Consider the following 21,159-nt stretch of genomic DNA (forward strand, 5'->3'; position numbering starts at 1 on the left):
TTTGTATGTTAGGTATTTTCATAATAATGTGCCTTGGTGTGGGTCTGTTGTAATTTTGTATGTTTGGAGTTCTATAAGCCTCTTGTACTTGGTTTTCCATTTCGTTCTTCAGATTTGGGAAATTTTCTGTTATTATTTCATTGAATAGATTGTTCATTCCTTTGGTTTGTTTTCTCTAAGCCTTCCTCAATCCCAATAATTCTCAAATTTGGCCTTTTCATGATATCCCATAGTTCTTGGAGATTCTGTTCATGATTTCTTACCATCTTCTCTGTTTTTTCCACTTTGTTTCAAGGTTAAATATTTTGTCTTCAATGTCTGAGGTTCTGTCTTCCAGGTGTTCTATCCTATTGGTTATGCTTTCTATGGAGTTTTTAACTTGGTTTATTGTTTCCTTCATTTCAGGATTTCAGTTTGGTTTTTTTTCAGTATCTCTAACTCTTTATTGAAATGATCTCTTGCTTCCCGTATTTGGTCTTTTAACTGTTGATTGGTGCGATCATTTAATGCCTGCATTTGCTCTTTCATCTCCTCCTTCAATGCCTGCATTTGCTCTTTCATCTCCTCATTAGCTTCCTGATCATTTTAATTACGTACATTCTGAACTCCCTTTCTGACATTTCTTCTGCTCTGCTGTCATTGGGTTTTATTGATGTAGTATCTAGGTTTGTTTGGGACATTTCTTCCCTTGTTTTCTCATAATGGTCAGTTGTCAGTGGGACCCTGAGATATTGCAGTTTTCCACTATTGGCTTATAGTGTCCCAGTAGATTTCCAGTGTATCACCTCCCAGCCTTCAGTAGCCTGATGTCTTGGAGGAATCTGATAAAGCAGCTCATTTGAAGAATACTGCCCCTAGCCCCCTACTGGTTCCACTTTTTGGAACTGGCTCTGTGCGGAAATGCTCTCACTGTGGGCCTGCACCGTGCAGCTGGCCGTGTGGGAAGAGCCACTGCCGGAGTGTGGAAGACTCTACCTTGGGAAGACTCAAGCTGCCCTGCCCGGCTCTGCTAAGCCACCTCTATCTGGGCCTGCCACCCCGGGCTGAGCTTTACCCAGTGGGCAGACTCACCCGTGGCTCCACTTCAGTCCGAGTCTCTCAATGCCTCCCCTTCTTAACTCCTGGGTTCTGGAGCGACCGGGGGTGCAGTCTCCCTCTAGGCCGCCATCTTGGATCGCCCCGTGAAGAGAGCCCGCAGGCCGAGTGGGCAGAGCCGCCTGAAGAGGTCTTCCGGCTGCCCCTGACCTTATCCCTGAGGTTGATTGCAGATCGAGGCTCTCCGCTGGTTCTTTGCAGGAGTACACTGCACTGCAGCAGCTCCGGGACTCGGAGCGTGCTCTGTTCAGACAGGCTCTCACTAGCGGGCCAGTTCCGTTCCGAGAACCTGGAGAAGCTGGCTGTGTGGGCGGGGCCCACCACCGGAGTGCGCAGGACTGCCTGTGGATGACTCTAGCTGCCCTGCCCGGCTCCGATAAGCCACCTCTATCTGGGCCTGCCACCCGGGCCGAGCTTACCCAGTGGGCAGACTCACCCGTGGCTCCACTTCAGTCCGAGTCTCTCAATGCCTCCCCTTCTTAACTCCTGGGTTCTGGAGCGACCGGGGGTGCAGTCTCCCTCTAGGCCGCCATCTTGGATCGCCCCCGTGAAGAGAGCCCGCAGCCGGAGTGGGCAGAGCCGCCTGAAGAGGTCTCCGGCTGCCCTGACCTTATCCCTGAGGCTGACTGCAGATCGAGCCTCTCCGCTGGTTCTTTGCAGGAGTACACTGCACTGCAGGGGCTCCGGGACTCGGAGCGTGCTCTGTTCAGACAGGCTCTCACTAGCGGGCCAGTTCCGTTCCGAGAACCTGGAGAAGCTGGCTGTGTGGGCCTCATATTTGTCTTGTAGGCTATAGTTGACTGACCTCTAGTTTATACTCAGGCGATATTTAGAAAGTGAGTAATTTGGTGAGTTCGACTTTTCTAACTTCAATTATGTGTGGTCAACAGCCAGTCACACAAATTTTACTGAACTTTTCTATGAAAAAATGCATATCCTCTTTCCATTGTGAAAAATGCATATCCTCTTTCCATTCTTATGTGGCTTACTGCAAAAGAGACTTCTAGATGAACAGACACAGTGACACAGTATTTAGTGGGAAGTGGTAGAAAGCTTTGTGTGGTCAGTATGACTGTAGCCAAGAGTCAGCCTTGGTAGGGAGTGGGGGAGGCACAGAGGAGCCACCTTAGGAATCAATGCTGGTTTATTCTTTTATGAAGGCTTATGGAAGAAGGTTTAGGAACTAAACCTTAATTGCAAGAATGGTAGGAAACCACTGGAGGGAGTTAGATGGAAGAGGGTGGGATGATCAGATTTATGTATCAGAGGGAACATTCTGTGGTGTAGTGACTAAGAGGTATGCTCTGGGTATGGTTTGGAGATTGGTAGACTAGGGGGGTTGTTATAATTGATGCAGGAGAGAGAAATATTGGCTTCAACTGTGAAGAAGGTGTGGGTAGTAGGAGATTGTTTTTATTTTCTTTCATTGTTAGCTGGACTTTTTAAAATTATTAAAAAATAGTATATGTGCTTCCAATTTCCTCAATCCTTTTTTTTTTTTTTTTTTTTTTTTTTTTGGTACTAGGGATTGAACCCAGGGACAGTCAACCACTGAACCACATCCCTAGCCATTTTTCTTTTGAGACAGGGTCTCCCTAAGTTACTTAGGACCTCACTAAGTTGCTGAGACTGGTTTCAAACTTGCAATCCTCCTGCTTCAGCCTCCCAAGTTGCTTGGATTACAGGTGTGCATTGCTGCACCCTGCTACCAGTCCCTCTGATTTATGGTATTGGGGATTGAACCCAGGGCCTTGCACATGCTAGGCAAGTACTCTACTACTGAGGCACATTCCAAGTCCCTCTCTTTTTCATTTTATTTTGATTATGTGTGATGTAACACACTGCATGCTACATAATATATTGCATAATCTTCTGGCAAGGAGAGATGACCATAACAAAAGTTTTCCATTTCATTCAGAAAATTGCTTCCTTAACCAATGTTTTTCAAACCCTTGGATTCATAATAATGATGAACTCCAGGGATGTGCCTCTTTCAAGCAAACTCCACTGATAGGGAAAGTGGGCAACCTTTTTTTCTATATTCCTGTCAGTGAACTTGTGCATGTACAAAGTGACCATTCAGGATAAGCAAGCACACACCCATGTTATCAATTCCTGGGAGAATCTCAAACCACATTTTGACCCCTTTACCTAAACCTACCCTCTCCTTTGAAAAGACTTCAAAATATTCAGGGAGTTGCACTACTATGAGGAATTTTTCTTTAATAAATGACAATCTCATTTTCTTTACATATTATTGTCACCATATAAGAGGTTTGAGGTGGTCTCTCCATCGGCAGAAAAGACCTTTACTGGGACCTTCCAGGTTCTTGACTTGTTGCAGAAAAGAATTTAAGAGACTCACCCAGTGGATCATGCCTGTAATCCCAGTGACTCTGGAGGCTGATGCAAAAACATTCCAAGTTCATGGCCAGCCTCAATAACTTAGTGAAGCCTGTCTCAAAAAATAAATATAAAAACAAAATGAAAAGGATTATGGGTGTAGCTCAGTGGTAAAGCACTCATAGATTCAATTCCCAGTTGTGGGGTGGGGGCAGGGGGATTAAGGACGAGTCAGGTGTCAGTAGCAAAGACAAGTTTATTACAGAAAGTGAGGGTAGGGAGGAGCTGAGATTATAATTCAGTGATAGAGTGCTTGCCTGGCATATGTGAGGCACTAGGTTCGATCCTCAGCACCACATAAAAATAAACAAAATGAAGGTCCATCAATAACTAAAAAAATATTTTAAAAAAGAAAGTGAGGGTATACTGTAAGCCCAGGGGCAGGGTTAGCGGCCAAATATAAATGGACAGAAAGCAGCCAAAGCAAGCTTTATTGGAATTTGGCTTTCTGGGGGAAATTCCCAGACCCCTGGGGTACAGGTCAGGTAGGGACCCTGAGAAAATCATGCGTGGCCCCCGACTGCCCAGGGTCTTTATAGGCTGGAATGGGAGGGAACCTGCTGAGTGACTGGTGGAGTTAAGGGTCAGTGGAGTTTTCCTGTGCACTTGATTGGTCACCGTTTGGCGCACTGCCCTTTGTCTCAGTTGCTCCGCTCTGTCTCCTACAGTCACCCAAATTCTGACCTAACATATACATTTTCAGAGTAGAATGCAGCTGTCTTGAGAATGAGTTTTTTCAGGTATAGGCTCTGTGGGGTATGGATATGGGAAGGTATGTGAGAATGGCAACAGCCTGGTAATCACAAGACATTTATGGTGGTCTCGTCTTTGTTTTAGAATCTTTAGTTTGACATCGTCTCCTCTGATTATTACATAATGTTTGGAATGTGCCCATATTATAAGTTTCTTAAAATACATTTCCCTTTGTGCTCTCTAATCTAAAAATACATTGTTAAGCTAACAGTGCTCATAAGCATTAAAACAAAGCAATTTTTTTTATATGGGTGAACTTATAGTAACTCAGTTTATAGATTTCTCAAGAATTTGGGGTGACAGTCCAGGAAGGAGGACAAGCCTGAGTAATAAAAGTATGAGTACTCAGATCATGGGTCTTTTAGATTTAAAGATGTAGTGTCTTTTCCCTTCCCTTTTGTCTCCTTTCTACATATCTTTTGTTTCTTTTCTGACCTACCTCATTATCATAGTATTAATTATAAAATAATCTTCTATTTGGGAAAGAAATTTGGGGTGAGAAGAGCGGATTCTAAGGATATTTAGATTAGAATTGTTACTATTGCCAATCTCAAACTCTAAGTTGAGTCAGAATCCCCTGGAGGGCTTGTTAAAACACAAATTGCTAATTTAGGAGGTCTGGGATGGGGCTGGAGTATTTATGTTTCTAACAAGTTCCCAGGTGATCCTGATTCTGCTGGTCCAGGGACCATACTTTGAGAAGGACTGCTTCAGAAAGTAGAAATGAAAAGCCTTGGAGATTTGATTGTTTGTATGACGATGAGGGAGAGGACAGAGATGAGGAGCATATACCCAAGATTCTGACTTGAGCATTAAGGTACAATGTGATGCTATTTACTGTGCATAAATACAGGAGGTGCGGCTCAGTGCCTAGCATGCAGGAGACCCTGGGTTCCATCCCCAGCACTGCAAAAACAAAACACAGGAAAAGTAGCAGATTGTGGGGACAGTTAGTTCGACTTAGGTCATATTGAATTTGAGGGCATCTACTTAAACATGCAAAAAACAATTTGTTAGCCAGGTGTGGTGGTGCATGCCTGTAATCCCAGCAAGTCAGGAGGTTGAGGCAGGAGGATCATAAGTTCAAAACCAGCCTCAGCAACTTAGGCCTTGAGCAACTTTTCAAGACCCTGTTTCAAATAAAAAAATAAAAAGGGCTGGGGATGTGGCTCAGTGGTTAAGCGCCCTTGGATTCAATCCCTAGTACCAAAAGAAACCAAAATAAAACAAAAACAATTGGTTATTTGTATCTAGGGTTCAGGAGAGTGAGTCTGGGGGAGAGAGACTGAGTCAGTGTGAGATGTTTTTCCCATAGAGTGAGAAGGGCCTGATGTGTAGATGAGCATCTATGCAATGGGCAGGAGAGAACAAACTGCAAGGAGACCCATAAGGACAGAAGAGAATTGGGGGGGGGGGGGGAGGAAACACTAAGTAATGAGAAATGTTGCCAAGAGATTAGTAAGAGTAAATCTGAAAAGTAGTCATTGAATTTACCAAAAGCTGCACTGAATATCCTCATAGAGAGAAATCTGAGTACCCAGACCACTATCTGGATTTCAGTCTGAAAGGAAAGAGCAAGGTGTGGTGAGGTGATGGAATCAGCAAAGGTATGTGATTAACTCAGGAGCTTTTGCATCAGGGGTAAAGGAAATCAGAGTAGTTTAGAAGCAAAGAAAGGTGAAGGGAGAAAAATCTCTGTTTTTCCTTCAAAGTCCAGGAGTGTTTATAGCATGTTTAGATACCAAAGGGAATAGAGAAGGGAATGTGGTAGACTGAGGAGAGGAAGGATAATTGATAACATATGGTCTTGAGAGACCAAAAGGGATGGGAATAGGGTACAGGTGGAGGATTGGCTTAGGCCAGGGATAAGAACGCCTGTGTGTGGAAATAAAGACTGCGGGGGCAAGCTGAGGGGGCTAGGCCACAGATGCACTTGGCCTTTTTAGTGTTGTCTGTCTTGTTTCATCTTTGAAATGGGTGTCTTCCTTTGCAGAGGGTGAAGAGACATTTGGGGGATGTGTGCTTAAGTTACCATGTGAAACATGTTTCATTTGAACACCAAAAGTACCGGAGTGAGTGCTGAGTATAACAAGGGGTGTTTGTGGAAAGCCAGCTGAGGTGGCAGATAATGAATAAATATTAGCTCTGCCTCAGAGTTGGGTATGGCAGAAACTAAACACTGAACTGACCTCAGGTTGGCTTTTCACCCAGATGGATGCATTGAAGGTTAGTGTAAGTAGAGGTTGAGAATAATGGCATGGGAGTGGTTCTACAAAGTCAGAAGACAAGGTGAGGCAGAGTGAATGGTCAAAGTGGAAAGCCAAGATTCTCAAGGTCTGAAGGATGAGGAGGCTCAGAGAAGATGTCTGCAGGTATTTTCAGATTAAGTGTTCTTTGTTGAAGTGGTTGAGTGTATGTCCAGGTGAGTGGACCACAGGCTGATGTAGGGTGAAGGTGAGATCCATGTATAGGCTGGTCCATGTACATGGCAATGGAGTCATACAGCATTGTGATGAAGGGTAGACTTTATTTCAGAATCAGTTTTAGAAAGATTCCTTTGATAACATATGGACTGATTTAGAGATTTAGAATTACAATTCATACATGGAATGAACTATATTTACAAAGAAAAGTAAATTGCATTTGTGGTAACTACAATTAGAATATAGGTGGTTCTGAGCTGGGCACTGCACATGCCTGTAAGTCTAGCTGCTTTGAGAGACTGAGGAAGTGGTATAGCAAGTTTTAAGATCAGTCACAGAACTTAGTGAGATTCTGTCCCAAAATAAAAAATTATAAGATCTGGGGATGTAGCTCAGTGGCAAAGTGTCCCTGGATTTAATCCTTAGTACTGCAAAAAAGAAAGGAAGGAAGGAAGGAAGGAAGAAAACAGGTTCTATTTTAATCTTAGTCCTTCATTAGTAGGAACCTAGGGTAAAATCCTTGGACAAATGTGGCTGAGAAACACAGTTCTGTTCTTATCATGCTTTATACACTTACACTCACATTTTCTTTCTTCCTCTGAATGGTTTCCATTCCAATCTGTAACCATACCGGAGGGTATCCTCAGTTCCTTGCAATGGTGCTTTGCTTTTTTATTCATTTTGCTAGGGATTAAACCAGGGTCTCATGTGTGCTAAGCACACAGTCTACTACTGAACTGCACTACACCCCCAGCCCATGGTCCTTTTTTAAAAAAATAACTCTTCAACATATAAAAACACACTAAGTTTACTTATGAACTAGGCTCTGTTCTAATCACTTCATAAATACTAGTTCATTTAATCTTTATAGCCAGCCCAATTAGTGTTTATCCTACTTATTTTTTGATTTTTATTTTTTTCATTTAAATAAGAAGTTTATTTAAACAACAAGATGCTTGATATGAAGAGAAAACTATCTAGGAATCTTTTTTTTTTTTTTTTTAAGAGTAATTTACCCCTAAAGACAGATTGCCCTACATGTAACAGCTACATACAAAAAAGATAAAATTGTCCTTGGTTTTACATTGATAAATGAAAAACATTGAAATTCTCCAATCGAACAAGGTATGCAAGGATTTTTATGTTGTTCAGGGTTTTTTTTTTTTTTTCTTCTTTTTGTTAAAACAGTGAGAGCAAAATAACTTATTAGAATATAAAGGTAAGAGCCGAATGAGCATGCCACTAATGGAGAAAGGGGATAATTTCACAGAACCAGTATTTTTCCCCATCCCATCTCCATTTGATGTCAATCAAAACATATCATTGGCCATTTAGTTAAAAAAATGCAATATGCGTGTGCACATACACCAGTTACTTTATGTACAATAAAGGAATGGGGAAGGGGAAAATGAAAAAACAGAGAAAACTATACTGTAGTAGTCAGGATGTGGTGGAACCAAATTGCAGATTTCTAATTAAGAATGTATTCTTGGTCTCTAGGAACAGATTTCTGAAGTAAAGTAGCAGGTTCCCTTTTTAGTAGACACCTCCTGTTTGCTGCTGGAACACATCAATTGTATCCACCATTTCCAACTGTGCAGGTGTGTCTATTTGATTAATTGACTGCCCATCAAATCAGAATCTGATCTGCCTCATTGACAAACCCTGTCGTTCACAATAGGCTTTCATTAGTTTACTAAGTGGTGTATGCCTCTTCATCTTAAACTGCACCACAGAACCATCCTGCTCCACCACCTTCAAGTTAATATGATCGTTGTTTGCAGTCTTGACTCCTTCCTTGGGCTTTTCATGGGCCATGGTGAGCGCCGGAGTCTCTTCAGCTGCCACTTCACAAAAGAGGTACCAGGTCCACACCAAATGAGCACACAAGCCGCTCTAGGAGTGGCAGAAGCTGTTTATCCTACTTTACAGAAGAAACTGAAATATATGTTATGTTCTCTCTTGCTTGAGGTTGTTATTAGCATGAACTTTCCAACTGCATTTTTGTAGTTCTGGCCATCACTGACCCTAACATACCATTGCACAGATTTGTGCAGTGCTGAAATGCAGCTTTTTTTCTTTTGGGTGCATATTCTATAAAATTACTACTGGGGTCTGTTATTTTCCTGGTAGTGACTCCTTTTTGTGCTTTTTACTTTTCTTTTGGGGGGGTTGCTAGGGATTGAACTTTATCACTGAGCTACACCCTAGCTCTATCCACTTTTATTTTGTGATGTTAACAGGATTTTGTATGTAGAACAGCTGAAGTGCAACTAAATGCTTTGAGGAAGAGTCCCTGATTCACACTATCTAACATGCTACTAGGCTGTGGGAAGGATTTTACTGTTTTAACTATTTCATGTACAGTGTGTACATGATTAATTTTCTTTTTTTTTAGTATTGGGAATTGAACCCATGGGCACTCAACCACTAAGGTACATCATCATTAGCCCCTTTTATAATTGTTCTAAGACAGGGTCTTGATAAGTTGCCAAGGCTGGCCTCGAATTTGTGATCCTCTTGTCCCAGTCTCCCAAGTAGCTAGAATTACAGGTGTGTTCCATCATACCCGGATAATTTTCTATTTTTGATGGACTAATAAAATCTCAAAACTGGAATAGAATTTCATAAACACTTGATTTAACCTAATTGTCTTAAATGGACAAATGAGGACACACACATTCAGAAAGGTGAAGTGACTTGTCTATGGCTGAACCAGCTTTTATAGAGCTAGACTCTTAGTCTACTATGCTCCAGTCAATTCACTTTATCCTCAAGCTACGCTCACTACCTTCCATTAGAAAAGAAAAAGTTCTTCTATTTAAAACAGGTTTTAACTGTCCTGATGTCATTGTTGGCTAATGTTCTTTGTGCATTATTAAATGTAGTTGAGTAATATATATATGTTTTACAAATTAATTGTGTGACTTCTGGGTCAGGTGAATGTGTCATAAGAAATCCTGGATATTTTTGGAGATCTTTGAAATGGTTGTCTGGGGAACTTTTAGGGAAATACTAGGAATTCAAGGATGGAGACAACCTAAGAAAGAGAGTATAGATTAGGGTTATATTATTAGAAATCTGAGAAACGAACATGAAAAACAATGACAGGCAACTGTACTTTATAAATACACTGCTGAAATGAGAACTGCAAAAAGAACTTTAAATTTCTTTTTATAAAATTTTGTGTAACAGGAAATGATGGAACTGCATAGTTTCTGAGACTTGATTTCAGTTTGGTAATTAATATTTGCTCTTAAAAGGACAGAAAAAGTGAATGTCAGGGCAACACATGGGGCTTCTGAAAGAAGTCCTTGGAATTTGGGTACAGTTGGGACTGTCAGCCCTGGGAAACCAGATGCTCAAAACCAAAATGAAGTCACAATTTTGAAGGTAATTCATACTTCATTTTCCATGATGTTTTATGAGAAAACCCTGGATTCCATGGTTGATTTGGGAGCAGCTACCTAAGAAGGCAGTTTTGATCAGAGGCTGAATGGATGGACTTTGTGTACAGATCAGAAATGTGTTTCCTGATGTCTTTGGATTTGGGAAAGAACCTGAATTTAAGCCTGCAGGTAGGAGCATGGTGGCTTAGTCAATGTTGAGCCTCTCAAGGTTTCTACCAGTGTGACTGTATTGCAAGGCCTACTGACCCAGTCAGGTGCATGAAAAGAAGGTAATCTTGATTAAAAAAAAAAGTCTCTAATGCAAAGCCAAAATATAACTGAGATTAGAGGACAGAGTGGACTGAACACTTTTGAATCTGAAAATTACTTCAGATTCAAATTACTTCAGATTCAAAATTACTTCAGATTGTTTTGGTAAATACTGCTTGTATTTTGATAATGTTTACTGAGGATGACTAGAGAAGAGGACTTTTGAGCAAGTGGAGAAGAGCCACAGTACAGGATGGGGAGGATGAAACCATTTAATTTTTTCTTTCAATTTTGGTATCAGGGATTGAACCCAGAGGCGCTTAACCACTGAGCCACATCCCCAGTCCTTTTTAAAATATTTTATTTGAGACAGGGTCTTGCTAAATTGCTTAGGGCCTCACTAAGTTGCCAAGACTGGCTTTGAACTCATGATCCTCCTGCCTCAGCTTCCCAAGCTGCTGGGATTACAGGTGTGCGCCACAGTGCCTGGCCATTTCTTTTAATATTATTTTTAATATACACCCAATATTTACTACAATGTGAGGTTATTTTCAGATTCAAAGGCTGAGGCAGACATCCTCAACATGTAACACAACATCCTGCACATAGGGGGCACTCGAGAGACAGGTTCTGTTAGACACATATACCAAGTAGCAGTTTTTTGATAGTGCCCTCTATTGGTACTTATAGTTATTCTTCCTAAGTGCAAATTGTGAAATTGAAAGATAGTGTGTTTTCTTGTTGGGAATTGAACTCAGGGGCATTCTACCACTGAACTACATCCACAGCACTTTTTGATTTTGATTTTAAGACAGGGTCTAAATTGCAGAGGCTAACCTTAAACTTACAGTCCTCCTTTCTCAGCTTCCTGAGTTGCTTGGATTACTGGTGTGTGCCACTGCTCCTGACTGTGTGTATATGCGTATTAAAGTATATACTAAGTAGTCAAGTGCCTGACTTGCTATTTAGTGAGAAAATTTTATTCTTAAATTAAGCTATTTTGACTTCACTTAAGAACTAACCACCAAATTAGAGGACACCAATCTGATATCCCTATTATGCTTTTAGTTGACAAATGCTAAATTTAGTTGGGTGTGTCCTTTAAAGTGGGACCTTCCAGAGTGGGAACTTTGAACTTGTTTTGGAAAAAAGGTATGAAGGTTTCCTCAGGCTAACTGGGAGGTGTACAGTTAAATCCCATGGTGAATGCAGATTAGTGAATCCAAGTGTGTCTATTTGGTTCTCCCAGTCAGATGGCAGGAATGTGTGAGAGAGCCTGGGTTGTGATGCAGGCCTATGATCCCGGTGCCTTGGGAATACTGAAGCAGTAATATCACAAGTTCAAAGCCAACCTCAACTTAGTGAGACCGTGTCTCAAAAGAATGTGGGAGAGAAATAGAAAATTGAGACTTTTTACTTCTTATATTTCTTATTTATGCCATGATAGTCAGTGCTTATCAGGAGCCAAACATTAGGTTTAATGTTTGATGTGATCCTTTTGATTGACTGTAATTAAATATTTTTTTAAAGTCCAACCTCCCCTTCTGATGAGAAAACTCAGACTTAAGAAAGGGTGAGTAACTTGCCCAGAATAACAGTTTTGTGAGTGGCAGAGGTGAAATTCCAGCCCACGAAAGCTAATGCCACATCTCATGCCTCTTCTTCACCCTCCACAGCCAGTCTCTGGGCGTCTTTTCCCTTCTATTGTCATCACTTTGGTCCAAGCCACCTTTATCTTGGTCCTGGGCCTAGGCAATATTCTCTAATTAGTTTGCCACTCTTGCTCCCTCTGATTCCTTATCCACTAAAGAATAATTTCTCTCTCTCTCTCTCTCTCTCTCTCTCTCTATATATATATATATATATATATATATATATATATATCCTTCTTTCCTTCTCTCCTTCTCTCCCTCCCTTCTTCTCCCTCCCTTTTTGTAGTGCTAGGGATGGAACCCCAGGTTTCATATATGTTAGGCAAGTGCTCCCCACTGAGCTATACCCCCAGCTTCAAAATAATAAGTTTAAAAAACTGAATCAAATCTTTCTACACTTGCTGGAGATGCTTTACCCTTAGGTAATACTTGCTGGGCCCTCCCTTAGCTACCTTCTGGATTGGGCTGCTGCTTTGTCTTATTCTGCTCTCCCAATTACATGCCATCCCAGGAGCTGTCTAAAATGCAGATTCTTGGGTTCCACTTTGCAAAGTTTGATTGTTTTAGTCAGATTTTGTGCTTCTGTGACCAAAAGACCTGACATGAAAAATTTAAGAGAAGGAAAAGTTTATTTTCAAGCTCATAGTTTCAGAGGTCTCAGTCCATAGAAGGCTGGCTCCATTCCTTGGGTCTGTAGGTGAGGCAGAACATCATGGCAGAAGTGTGGTGGAAGAAACTAGCTTAGGACATTGCAGCAGGAAGAACAGGGAGAGAGGGGGAGGGAGAGCTCCACTCATCAATAACAAAATATATATACCCAAAAGTCAAGTCTCCCCCATGACCCAGCGCCAGTCACACCCTACCTGTCTACAGTTATCACACTGTTAATATGATTAATGCACTGATTAGGTTAAGGCTCTCTTCAGAGTCTTTATTAGCTGATGGGCTGACTGTCTCACACAATGCCCCCAAATGGCTATTGGGAGAACAGCACCAACCATAGGGCTGCAGGGTTTTTTATACCATAAGTCAGTACATCAATCATAAGTGTCTGTTCCTATGATTCAAAACTACATACTAACATCATAAGATCTAAAATCATAAGCAGAAGGGGAAGTAGGTCAAAATGACCTTAGTTGGGTACAAGTTAAAGAATGGTTACTAACATCTAGACAGTCACTGTTGACATGGTACATTGCTTAAGAAAAACAGGAATCAAAAAGAGAACAATATTACATTATATAAGAATTGCCATTTTGTGTTGCCTAACATGCAATGCTGAGCAGTTTTTGATGGGTACAGAGGCGGGGTGTTCCCACTGGAGAAGCATTTCCTACATGACATGGAGTCTCAGGGTAAAATGGAGTCTCTTTAGTTATTGCCTATATAGCCTAGCCTATAATATTTTCATGGACTCAAATATGTCAACCCATTACATTGAGAAACTGCTCAGCTGAGAGAGACTGAGTTGGTTAACAGGTGATTAAAAGAATTGTCAGTGAAATTAATGCCACTTCTAATTTCTTACAAGAACTTTTTTGCTTAACTTTTTTTATTTAAAAAAATTTGAGATATAAAATGTAACTTTTCACATTTTGACATGTAACTGAATAAAAATCCTATTTTAAAAAAATTATATTGAACTGAATCTTATTCAGTATTTACTGTGCCCATATAGGCCTAACACCAGGGATTTTTCCTCTTTTGCTTCCTTTATAGATTTATTAACATCATCTTTTTAAAGGTACTTTTGAAATAGAAAAGTTGTGAAATATTGACATTATGGAATATTAAGACTGAGAATAAAACAATCATTTATGTCTATCAAAGTATCAGACAACCTGGGAAAAAATTTAAAAACTTTTGTAATAATCTTCTCTATAGAATACATATTCTAGATTTAGTATTATTATGTAATACTTATACAGGTAGATAAAATTAGATTAATTTTTGCAGATTTTTAAAATTTCTAATCCCTTAAGCCAAGTATTTCCAATTTAATTTGTAATTTATTTAATTGTACCTCATGTATATGCATAAAATGAGAAAGGAACTGTTCTTTATTCTGTTAATTCAACATTTCTACTACATATTATTTTATTGCAATGTTCATTTTTATTTCCCCAATTTGTGCTGAAGAAAATATTAGGTTTACATTTATTCTTGGTCTATCTTTAAGCTCACCAATATAGTAACTGAGGTGCTAAATTTCAGTAAAAAATAGACCTCAGCCTCATTTTGAATGTTTCTTCTCATTTATGCACAAGGATTCATGTTATTGAATGATTAACTCTGCCCTCTACTGTTCATTTCAAATTCTGCAAGGGAGCATTGTTGAAGACATTTTAAAATTTCTGTACTGTAAAATGTTTTTATTGGAAAATAACTGTGGTTTTTATTTTAAAAATACAAACATTTTAATTTAGGTAAATTTTTTAAGTTGAAGAGAAATGGAAGTTTTATATATTGCTCAAGAGAATAACATTTGTGGTTTTTCTTTTCCCACATACAGAAGAAAACAAATATGGATATAGTTAAGATTACAGTAATATTGGGGCTGGGGTTGTGGCTCAGTGGTAGCACACTCACCTAGCATGAGTGAGGCCCTGGGTTTGATCCTCAGCACCATATAAAAATAAAACAAAGGTATTATGTCCACCTACAAACATACATACATATATACACACACACACACACACACACATATATATATGTATATGATTATAATAATATAGGAAGTAATCTGGCATGTATAAATGCTAATGTTGTTAAAAGTTGGAATTTTTGTCATTTATGGACATGGCACTTCATTAAAGTCCCCTGATAGGTTAAAATAATACATTTTCCTTTTTAAACAAAAAGGATTTTAATTAAGTTGAATTTGCTAAAGGATTAAATCTTACTGAAATATTTTTTCACCTTTGAGAATTTTTATAAAACTATGTAGCAGCTTTTATCAAGATGTAAAGACAATGAATACTTATAGATACCATGGATTAAGAATGAAGATTTAAGGTCAACAATACATAAAATAGTCAACAAGTAGTATTGATAGAAACTGGTTAGTCACTTTTGTAACCAGATTTAAAATGATTATTAATGAAATAGGATTTCATCCTATGACATGTTCTTCTTAGCCTATTTTTTTTTTTTGGAGGGGGGAGTACTGGGAATTTGGGGATTGAATCAGGCTGAGCCACATCCCCAACCCCTTTTTTTGTATTTTATTAGAGACAAAGTCTTGATGAGTTGCTTAGGGCCTCCCTAAGTTGCTGAGACTGGCTTTGAACTTGAGATCCTACTGCCTCAGCCTCCTGAACTGCTGGGATTACAGGTGTGTGCCACCTAGCTCTTCTTAGTTTTTAATAAGAAGTAATGTCTGCAGGCCTGAGGATAACTTTTACAAGGTGAGACCAAGCAAAACACACAGGCAGGCATATCTTGTTCATAACCTTTTTGGATCGAGGCTTTAATTATGACCACACAACTTTTAGTAATAGTTTGAAACTAAAATACAGAGAAAGAGTACTTAACTGGATAATGAAAATTAGTTTTGGTTCTAAACAATGTTACTAGTGATGTGATCTTACTGTTAAAAGACAAACTAAATGATCTCTAATGATCCTTTTATTAATAGATACCATTTTTGAGCTCTTACATTGCTAGGAGTTTTACCTATGTCATTTGATCCTTATAATGCTACCTCGGAGGTATTGTTATGCTCATTTTAGCTTTTTAAAAATTAATTATTATTATTGTTATTTGTGATACTGGGAATTGAACTCAGGGGCATTCTGTCATTGAACTACATTCCCAGCCGTTTTAAATTTTTTAAATTTTGAGACAAGGTCTTCCTAAGTTGTCAAGACTGGATTTGAACTTGAGATCCTCCTGCCTTGATATCCTGAGTAACTGGGATTACAGGTGTGCGCCATCACACCCAACTTGCTACACTTATTTTAGAGAGAGATTGGTTATAATAATTTGCAGAGAAATGGTTTATACCAGGTCTCTTAAACTCTGAAATGCCAACTCTTAATTACTGTGCCTATTATTCAGAAGTCTTTGAATTTATTTTAGAATAATCATTACAGGCTGTGAATCCAAATGTGTTGGTACTTCACAAGTATATTCAAAAGCTAAGGGACAAGTTCTAACAGGAGCCTTTCTTTTGTCTATAGCTTTAGAAAATAAGTAATATGTGATAGAAATGTACTAATCAATTGTCTTCCCAATAGGGCTCTACACAGATAATATGAATACCTTTGCTTGCTCCTAAATTCTGATTGCGATGTCAGTTTAAGTACTTGGTCTTTAGAAATCACTGTTCAAAATTTTTAATTTATTCTGTTTGGCTGTATTTGAACTTTGTATCTTAAAGCAGTGCATGTGAAGGCAGATCTTTTTAAAACAATGATGTAACCATAATGCCAGTCAATTTCTGATCTGAGCACCAACTTAGCACTCTGGTCCATAAGTAGCAAGAGTTTATGACAGATCTTAATCTTAGTTTCAGCCTGCTTCCTGTGCTATAAGTGGTTGGTGACAAATTTTAAGACTGGGTTTTAATTTTAGCTGCTGCTTCTGTGAAAAGAGACCAAACAGGCAGTTTTAATATATGTGCTACTTTTACTTCATATGTATTTTCCCTGAGCAAATTGTTAGATCTCACCTACAGCTAACACCTTTCAGAAATGCTAACTCTAGTGTGTGAAGTCTGAATTCTGAGAGGGGAGTCTTACAAAATTGTAAATGCATTTTCTTACAGCATTTCTTTTTGCTTAAGAAAATATTCATTATAGGCATTTAGTTATCCTCTTCTCTGTCCCAGGTTGAGACTTGTTGATGTTTAATTATTAAACTGAATTACCAAAGAGCATAGTTAGAACTGTTTGTGAAGCACTAGCAGAGGGACCCATGGACTTTTTAATAAGTGTTATTGTTCTGATTTAACCCCTGCTTTTGATACTATGAGCTCATTTTTAAAAAGTGAATCACCCCTCCTCAAAAATTTTACTCAAAATTGTTTTTTTGGGGAGGTGGGGATACCCAGGGGTCCTCTACCACTGAGCTACATTCTCTACCTTTAAAAAATTTTTATTTTAAGACAGGGTCTTGCTGAGTTGCCCAGGCTGGCCTTGAATATGGAATCCTCTTGTCTCAGCCTCCCAAGTAACTAGAATTATAGGTGTGCACCATTGTGACCTACAGATTTTCTTTAGTAATACCTTTTTTTTTTTTTCTTTTGAAAGCCACTCTCTGCAGGACTTTTTATTTTTTTGTATTTTCTGCTATCACAGTGTTACCAGCAGCCCAGCCAGGGAGCCTCCCTTGATCCCAGCTGGATAGATTCTGCTGCCTACTCACATAAGAAATAGGCAAATAGTGGAAAAAGGAAAAAATGTGTTTTATGCAGTGTGATCAAACTGGAGAGGCTGGTAGGTTGCCTCTCTGCTGGTCCCACAGTAGTTTCAATTTACAGAAGCAAAAGTCAGGTGATAGACTTTTGTAGATTTAGCAGGGCTGTACTTATCGTTCCTAAGTTCTCTCAGCAAGAGGAAGTATAGGATGCAGAAAAGCAGTTATCAGGAAGTCGCTTTTAATTTCAAAGGGGGTCTGTTCAATAGTGTGTGGAGAGTGGCATGTGTATATGTGGTGGGGTGGTTCCTGTGATAGTTTCATGCCAGACTCTCCTCTTCCTGTGTCTATCCTATATTGTGGGGGAACCTCAGCACAGTGGCCCTATTGCCTGTGCCTACTTCTGGTTTGAACTGGAGGATTTAGCTCAGACAGCATCCCTAGGAACTAATGTCTTGCTAGAATGTCAATTTAGGAAACTCTATTTTTGGAACACTTGCAGCTCTACTAAGCAGATTCATGCAGAGAGAAGCCTGCTCTTCCCTTGGCATTTCTCAGCCTTCTGACCTTCTGGAGTGTCTCCTTTGCTTTTCACCACTTCCTGCTCCCTTACTCAGAGCTGTCACATTTATTATTCAAAGAAGCCACAAAATGGTGGCAGTGAAATCCACTCAACTTTCCAGAGGCCCAGCCTGAGCTGTCTGCTCACTCCTTTTTGTTTGCCAGACTTTTCATTCCACATCATTGCTGCCTGTTTCCACTGCTTTCCTCTCAGCAACCATTCAGTCCACTCCCTCTGCACTGGGGTGATTTCTTTAATGTTACTGGGACTTTTGTAGTTTTATGTGAGTTTTTTCAACTTCCTCTATGTGAACTTCCTCTTCTTGGAAGATTTCTGGTTACTTGTGCTTTCAACCACTATTTGGTACTTTATTATCTAACTGACAGTCCATTAATATATTTAAAATAACATTTAATGTATTTAAAATATGTGTATTTCCTTAGTTCAGAAAATTCACTTTCCTTTACTTCTGGTAGGATTTGAGGCAATTAACCAATGTGTCCAGAAAACTTCCCTTAACTTGGTTTGCTACGAAACAGTATTATTTTTCTCCCTTCTTTTTCCTGCTGCTTAAATGTAGAGGTTTCCCAAGGTAAAGTCTTTACGATTTCTCCTCCTTCCCCTCTATTTCCTTTTATCTCCACGTGTATATGTGCATGCATACCAACTCATATGCAGATTTTCACCTCTAGGCTCTTCTACAAGCTCTGATTGTGCATCTCTATCTGCCAACTGACAGTCTCCACCTAGGTGTTTCACTGGCTTCTTAGATCTCAACATATTTGATGTCTACTCCTTCGTAAAAGGAGTGTTGTCTTGGAGTGGCATTACTATTCTGCTCTCTCCCAGGCCCAAAAGTTTGCCATCTGCCCTGATAGCACCTTGACCTCTCACTGGGTCCTCAGCTGTTTAGAAGAACTGACTCTCCAGCCTTTGGAATTACCACCTGGCTCAGCTTTCTGCCTCCTCGCTGATGGTTTTCCATTTCTACTTTTTTTTTTTTTTTTTTTTTAAAAGAGGTAGTGTCTTACTGCATTGCCCAGGGTGGTCCTAAATGCCTGGACTCAAGTGATCCTCCTGCTCAGCTTCCTGAGGAGCTTGGTACTACAGGCACATACATATCATAATGCCTAGCTCCTGGCTAACTTAAATGCCCTGACTATATTCAGGGCCTTCTTTGCTTCTGCTTTTCCTGTTCAACTTTCCCTTCTTCCCTGGTTGGAGAGGTTCACTGACCCCACATACTCCACAATTCTCTGTCCCTGATTTGCTGATTTCCCCCTTTCCTAAAAGTTCCTCCTCCATTGTTTTTACTTTTAAGGTAGTAACTTTTCAAATAATTTTAATTTCAAATTTTACTTTTCAGATTGTTTAAATATTTTTCTTCCTGGAAGAGTTTTGTGATAACTTCAATCAGAGGAAATGTTTATTTTCATCTACCATGACATGGGTACATTTCCTGAGGGTACATATGATTTTTCTGTCTTATGTCTATGTTTGTACCTTTATAATAATTCATGAAATTTTGACCAAAAGACTAGTTAGGTTTTTATTTTAGACATACTTGGATTTGAATTTAGCTTATTTGCCTTGTAGCTGTATAGTTTGGGCAAATTAGTTTTTTTTTTTTTTTTTTAATGTTTAAAATGAGGAAAATAGAAGGGCTTCTGATTGTTAGGGTGCAGAGAGATGAGGATGGTGGGAACATGAAGTTAAGAGAATAATTGCATAAAATGGGACCACTGTGCTGACCTCACATGCTTTCTTTTCCAAAAAGCAATTTACCTGTAGCCCTGCCCAGCATAGGTGGACAGGATATGTCACATTCCTCAGCAAACTGCTTGTTATCTGCAGGAGAAATGCAGGCCCCAAATAATGTTGATAATAACCTAAGTTACCTTGAAGAGGACACTTTTATGACCAGATCCTAAAACTCAGGGAGAGAAGGGTAGTTTCTCCTAACCATAAAATCTATAAGAATGTATGGTTAAGAATCCAATTAGAAACTGGTCAGCATGGGCCAAGGTGACCTAGAGTTGACATGGCAGTAGGGGCTTAAAAGTCTGATGTCATCTTGCTGTTAGTCAAGACCTTGGTGGGACTCTCTGGGAACTTCTCTGGGATCCCCAATAAAACTGGAATATAGGAGAGAAACGTTGTCCCTCTCCTCTGCGAAAGGACCCACTCTCTCATTGAGGGTTTCCCTTTCCCTTTCCTATCCTAACCATAAACTCATCCGTGTTACTCTGAGCCACATGTCTCAAATCTTTCTGACTTGATTGCCAGAGTCAAGGTTTGATGGGGAATCTTCATGCTGCCTCCATTTCTTGGAAGACCCTAGCTCTGTAACATGGTAAGGATCAGATAAAATACTAGGAACCTGTATAAGAGAATGTTACAGAGTATATGGTAAAATTCCCAACTGAATTTGAGTCTTGGCTTTGCATTTATGTAACATTGGTCAGCTCACTTGTCTTCTTTCTAGACCTTCGCTTCTAGTTGGTAAGATAGGGAGTTAATGATGTTTTCTAGGTTGGTTATAAAGTGACTGATACAATGCCTAGCACAAAATGTGCAGAACTGTTTTATCATTGTTTTTATTTTCATATTTATGTCAGGACTTTCACAGGGAAAAGTTCATCTATCATCTCATGTAATCATACTCAGTTCTCAAGATATACGCCTTGAGCTCTTTATAGTCATTACTATTTTGTAAATAAGGAAGCCAGGTTTCCACAGCTAAGCCTTTATAAGAAGATGGACCCATAAGTTGTCTGGTTTGAATTTCATGCACTTTTTGATAGTAGTCATCATATAATAGGGGGATTCAATAAGTGTACATATCCACAGGGTCTCCCCATTTAAGAATAATACATAGTTTAGGTCTTAGGAGATCATAGATTTTAGTTATGGTAGGAAAGAGACAGAATGTGGGAGAGAGAAATCACAGTTCAAACGGGAGATGCAGGCGCAAATATTGCAATGTGCTATGAACACAGATTTAGCAGTTAGTTTTGCCTGCGAAAATGGAAGAAGGGCCCCACTGTGGAATGATGGCATTTTGAATGTGCACTTGAAAGTTAAGTAAGAGTTTGAAAAGTGGAAAAAGTTAGTTATTTTGTGGAGGTTCTGAAAGATCTTGGCACATTAAGAAGATGTTGAACCATCTTCATGTAGTTGTGAAGGATGAAGTCACCACGCAGAATGGTTACAGCACGAGGGCTAGAGGCTAAGCTCTCTGCTTGTCCGGCTCC

The 21,159-nt window shown here is 39.5% G+C and overlaps 2 protein-coding genes and 1 pseudogene across 2 annotated transcripts in view; 1 reads left to right on the plus strand and 2 right to left on the minus strand.

Annotated features, from left to right (window-relative positions):
• Nucleotides 1-21,159, plus strand: part of LOC124961663 (formin-2-like) — a 214,503-nt gene that overhangs the window by 69,445 nt on the left and 123,899 nt on the right. The window lies entirely within an intron of this gene.
• On the minus strand, nucleotides 3,026-3,232 carry LOC124961889 (NADH dehydrogenase [ubiquinone] 1 alpha subcomplex subunit 1-like; annotated as a pseudogene).
• LOC124961665 (small ubiquitin-related modifier 2-like) lies at nucleotides 8,211-8,492 on the minus strand. Its single transcript, XM_047520537.1, has 2 exons — nucleotides 8,339-8,492; nucleotides 8,211-8,281 (listed from the first exon to the last, which is right to left on the minus strand). The coding sequence occupies exons 1-2, from the start codon at nucleotides 8,490-8,492 to the stop codon at nucleotides 8,211-8,213; spliced, it is 225 nt and encodes a 74-aa protein (XP_047376493.1).

This window comes from Sciurus carolinensis, chromosome 12, assembly GCF_902686445.1.
Source record: "Sciurus carolinensis chromosome 12, mSciCar1.2, whole genome shotgun sequence".
Lineage (NCBI taxonomy): Eukaryota > Metazoa > Chordata > Mammalia > Rodentia > Sciuridae > Sciurus > Sciurus carolinensis.

Bases quoted from the DNA above. Each gene is read 5' to 3' on its own strand.
- LOC124961665 (XM_047520537.1), bottom strand. From the start codon at position 8,492: ATGGCCCATGAAAAGCCCAAGGAAGGAGTCAAGACTGCAAACAACGAT. The intron at 8,282-8,338 runs GTTTGTCAATGA...TTAATCAAATAG, and splicing joins AGCCTATTGTGAACGACAGG to ACACACCTGCACAGTTGGAA.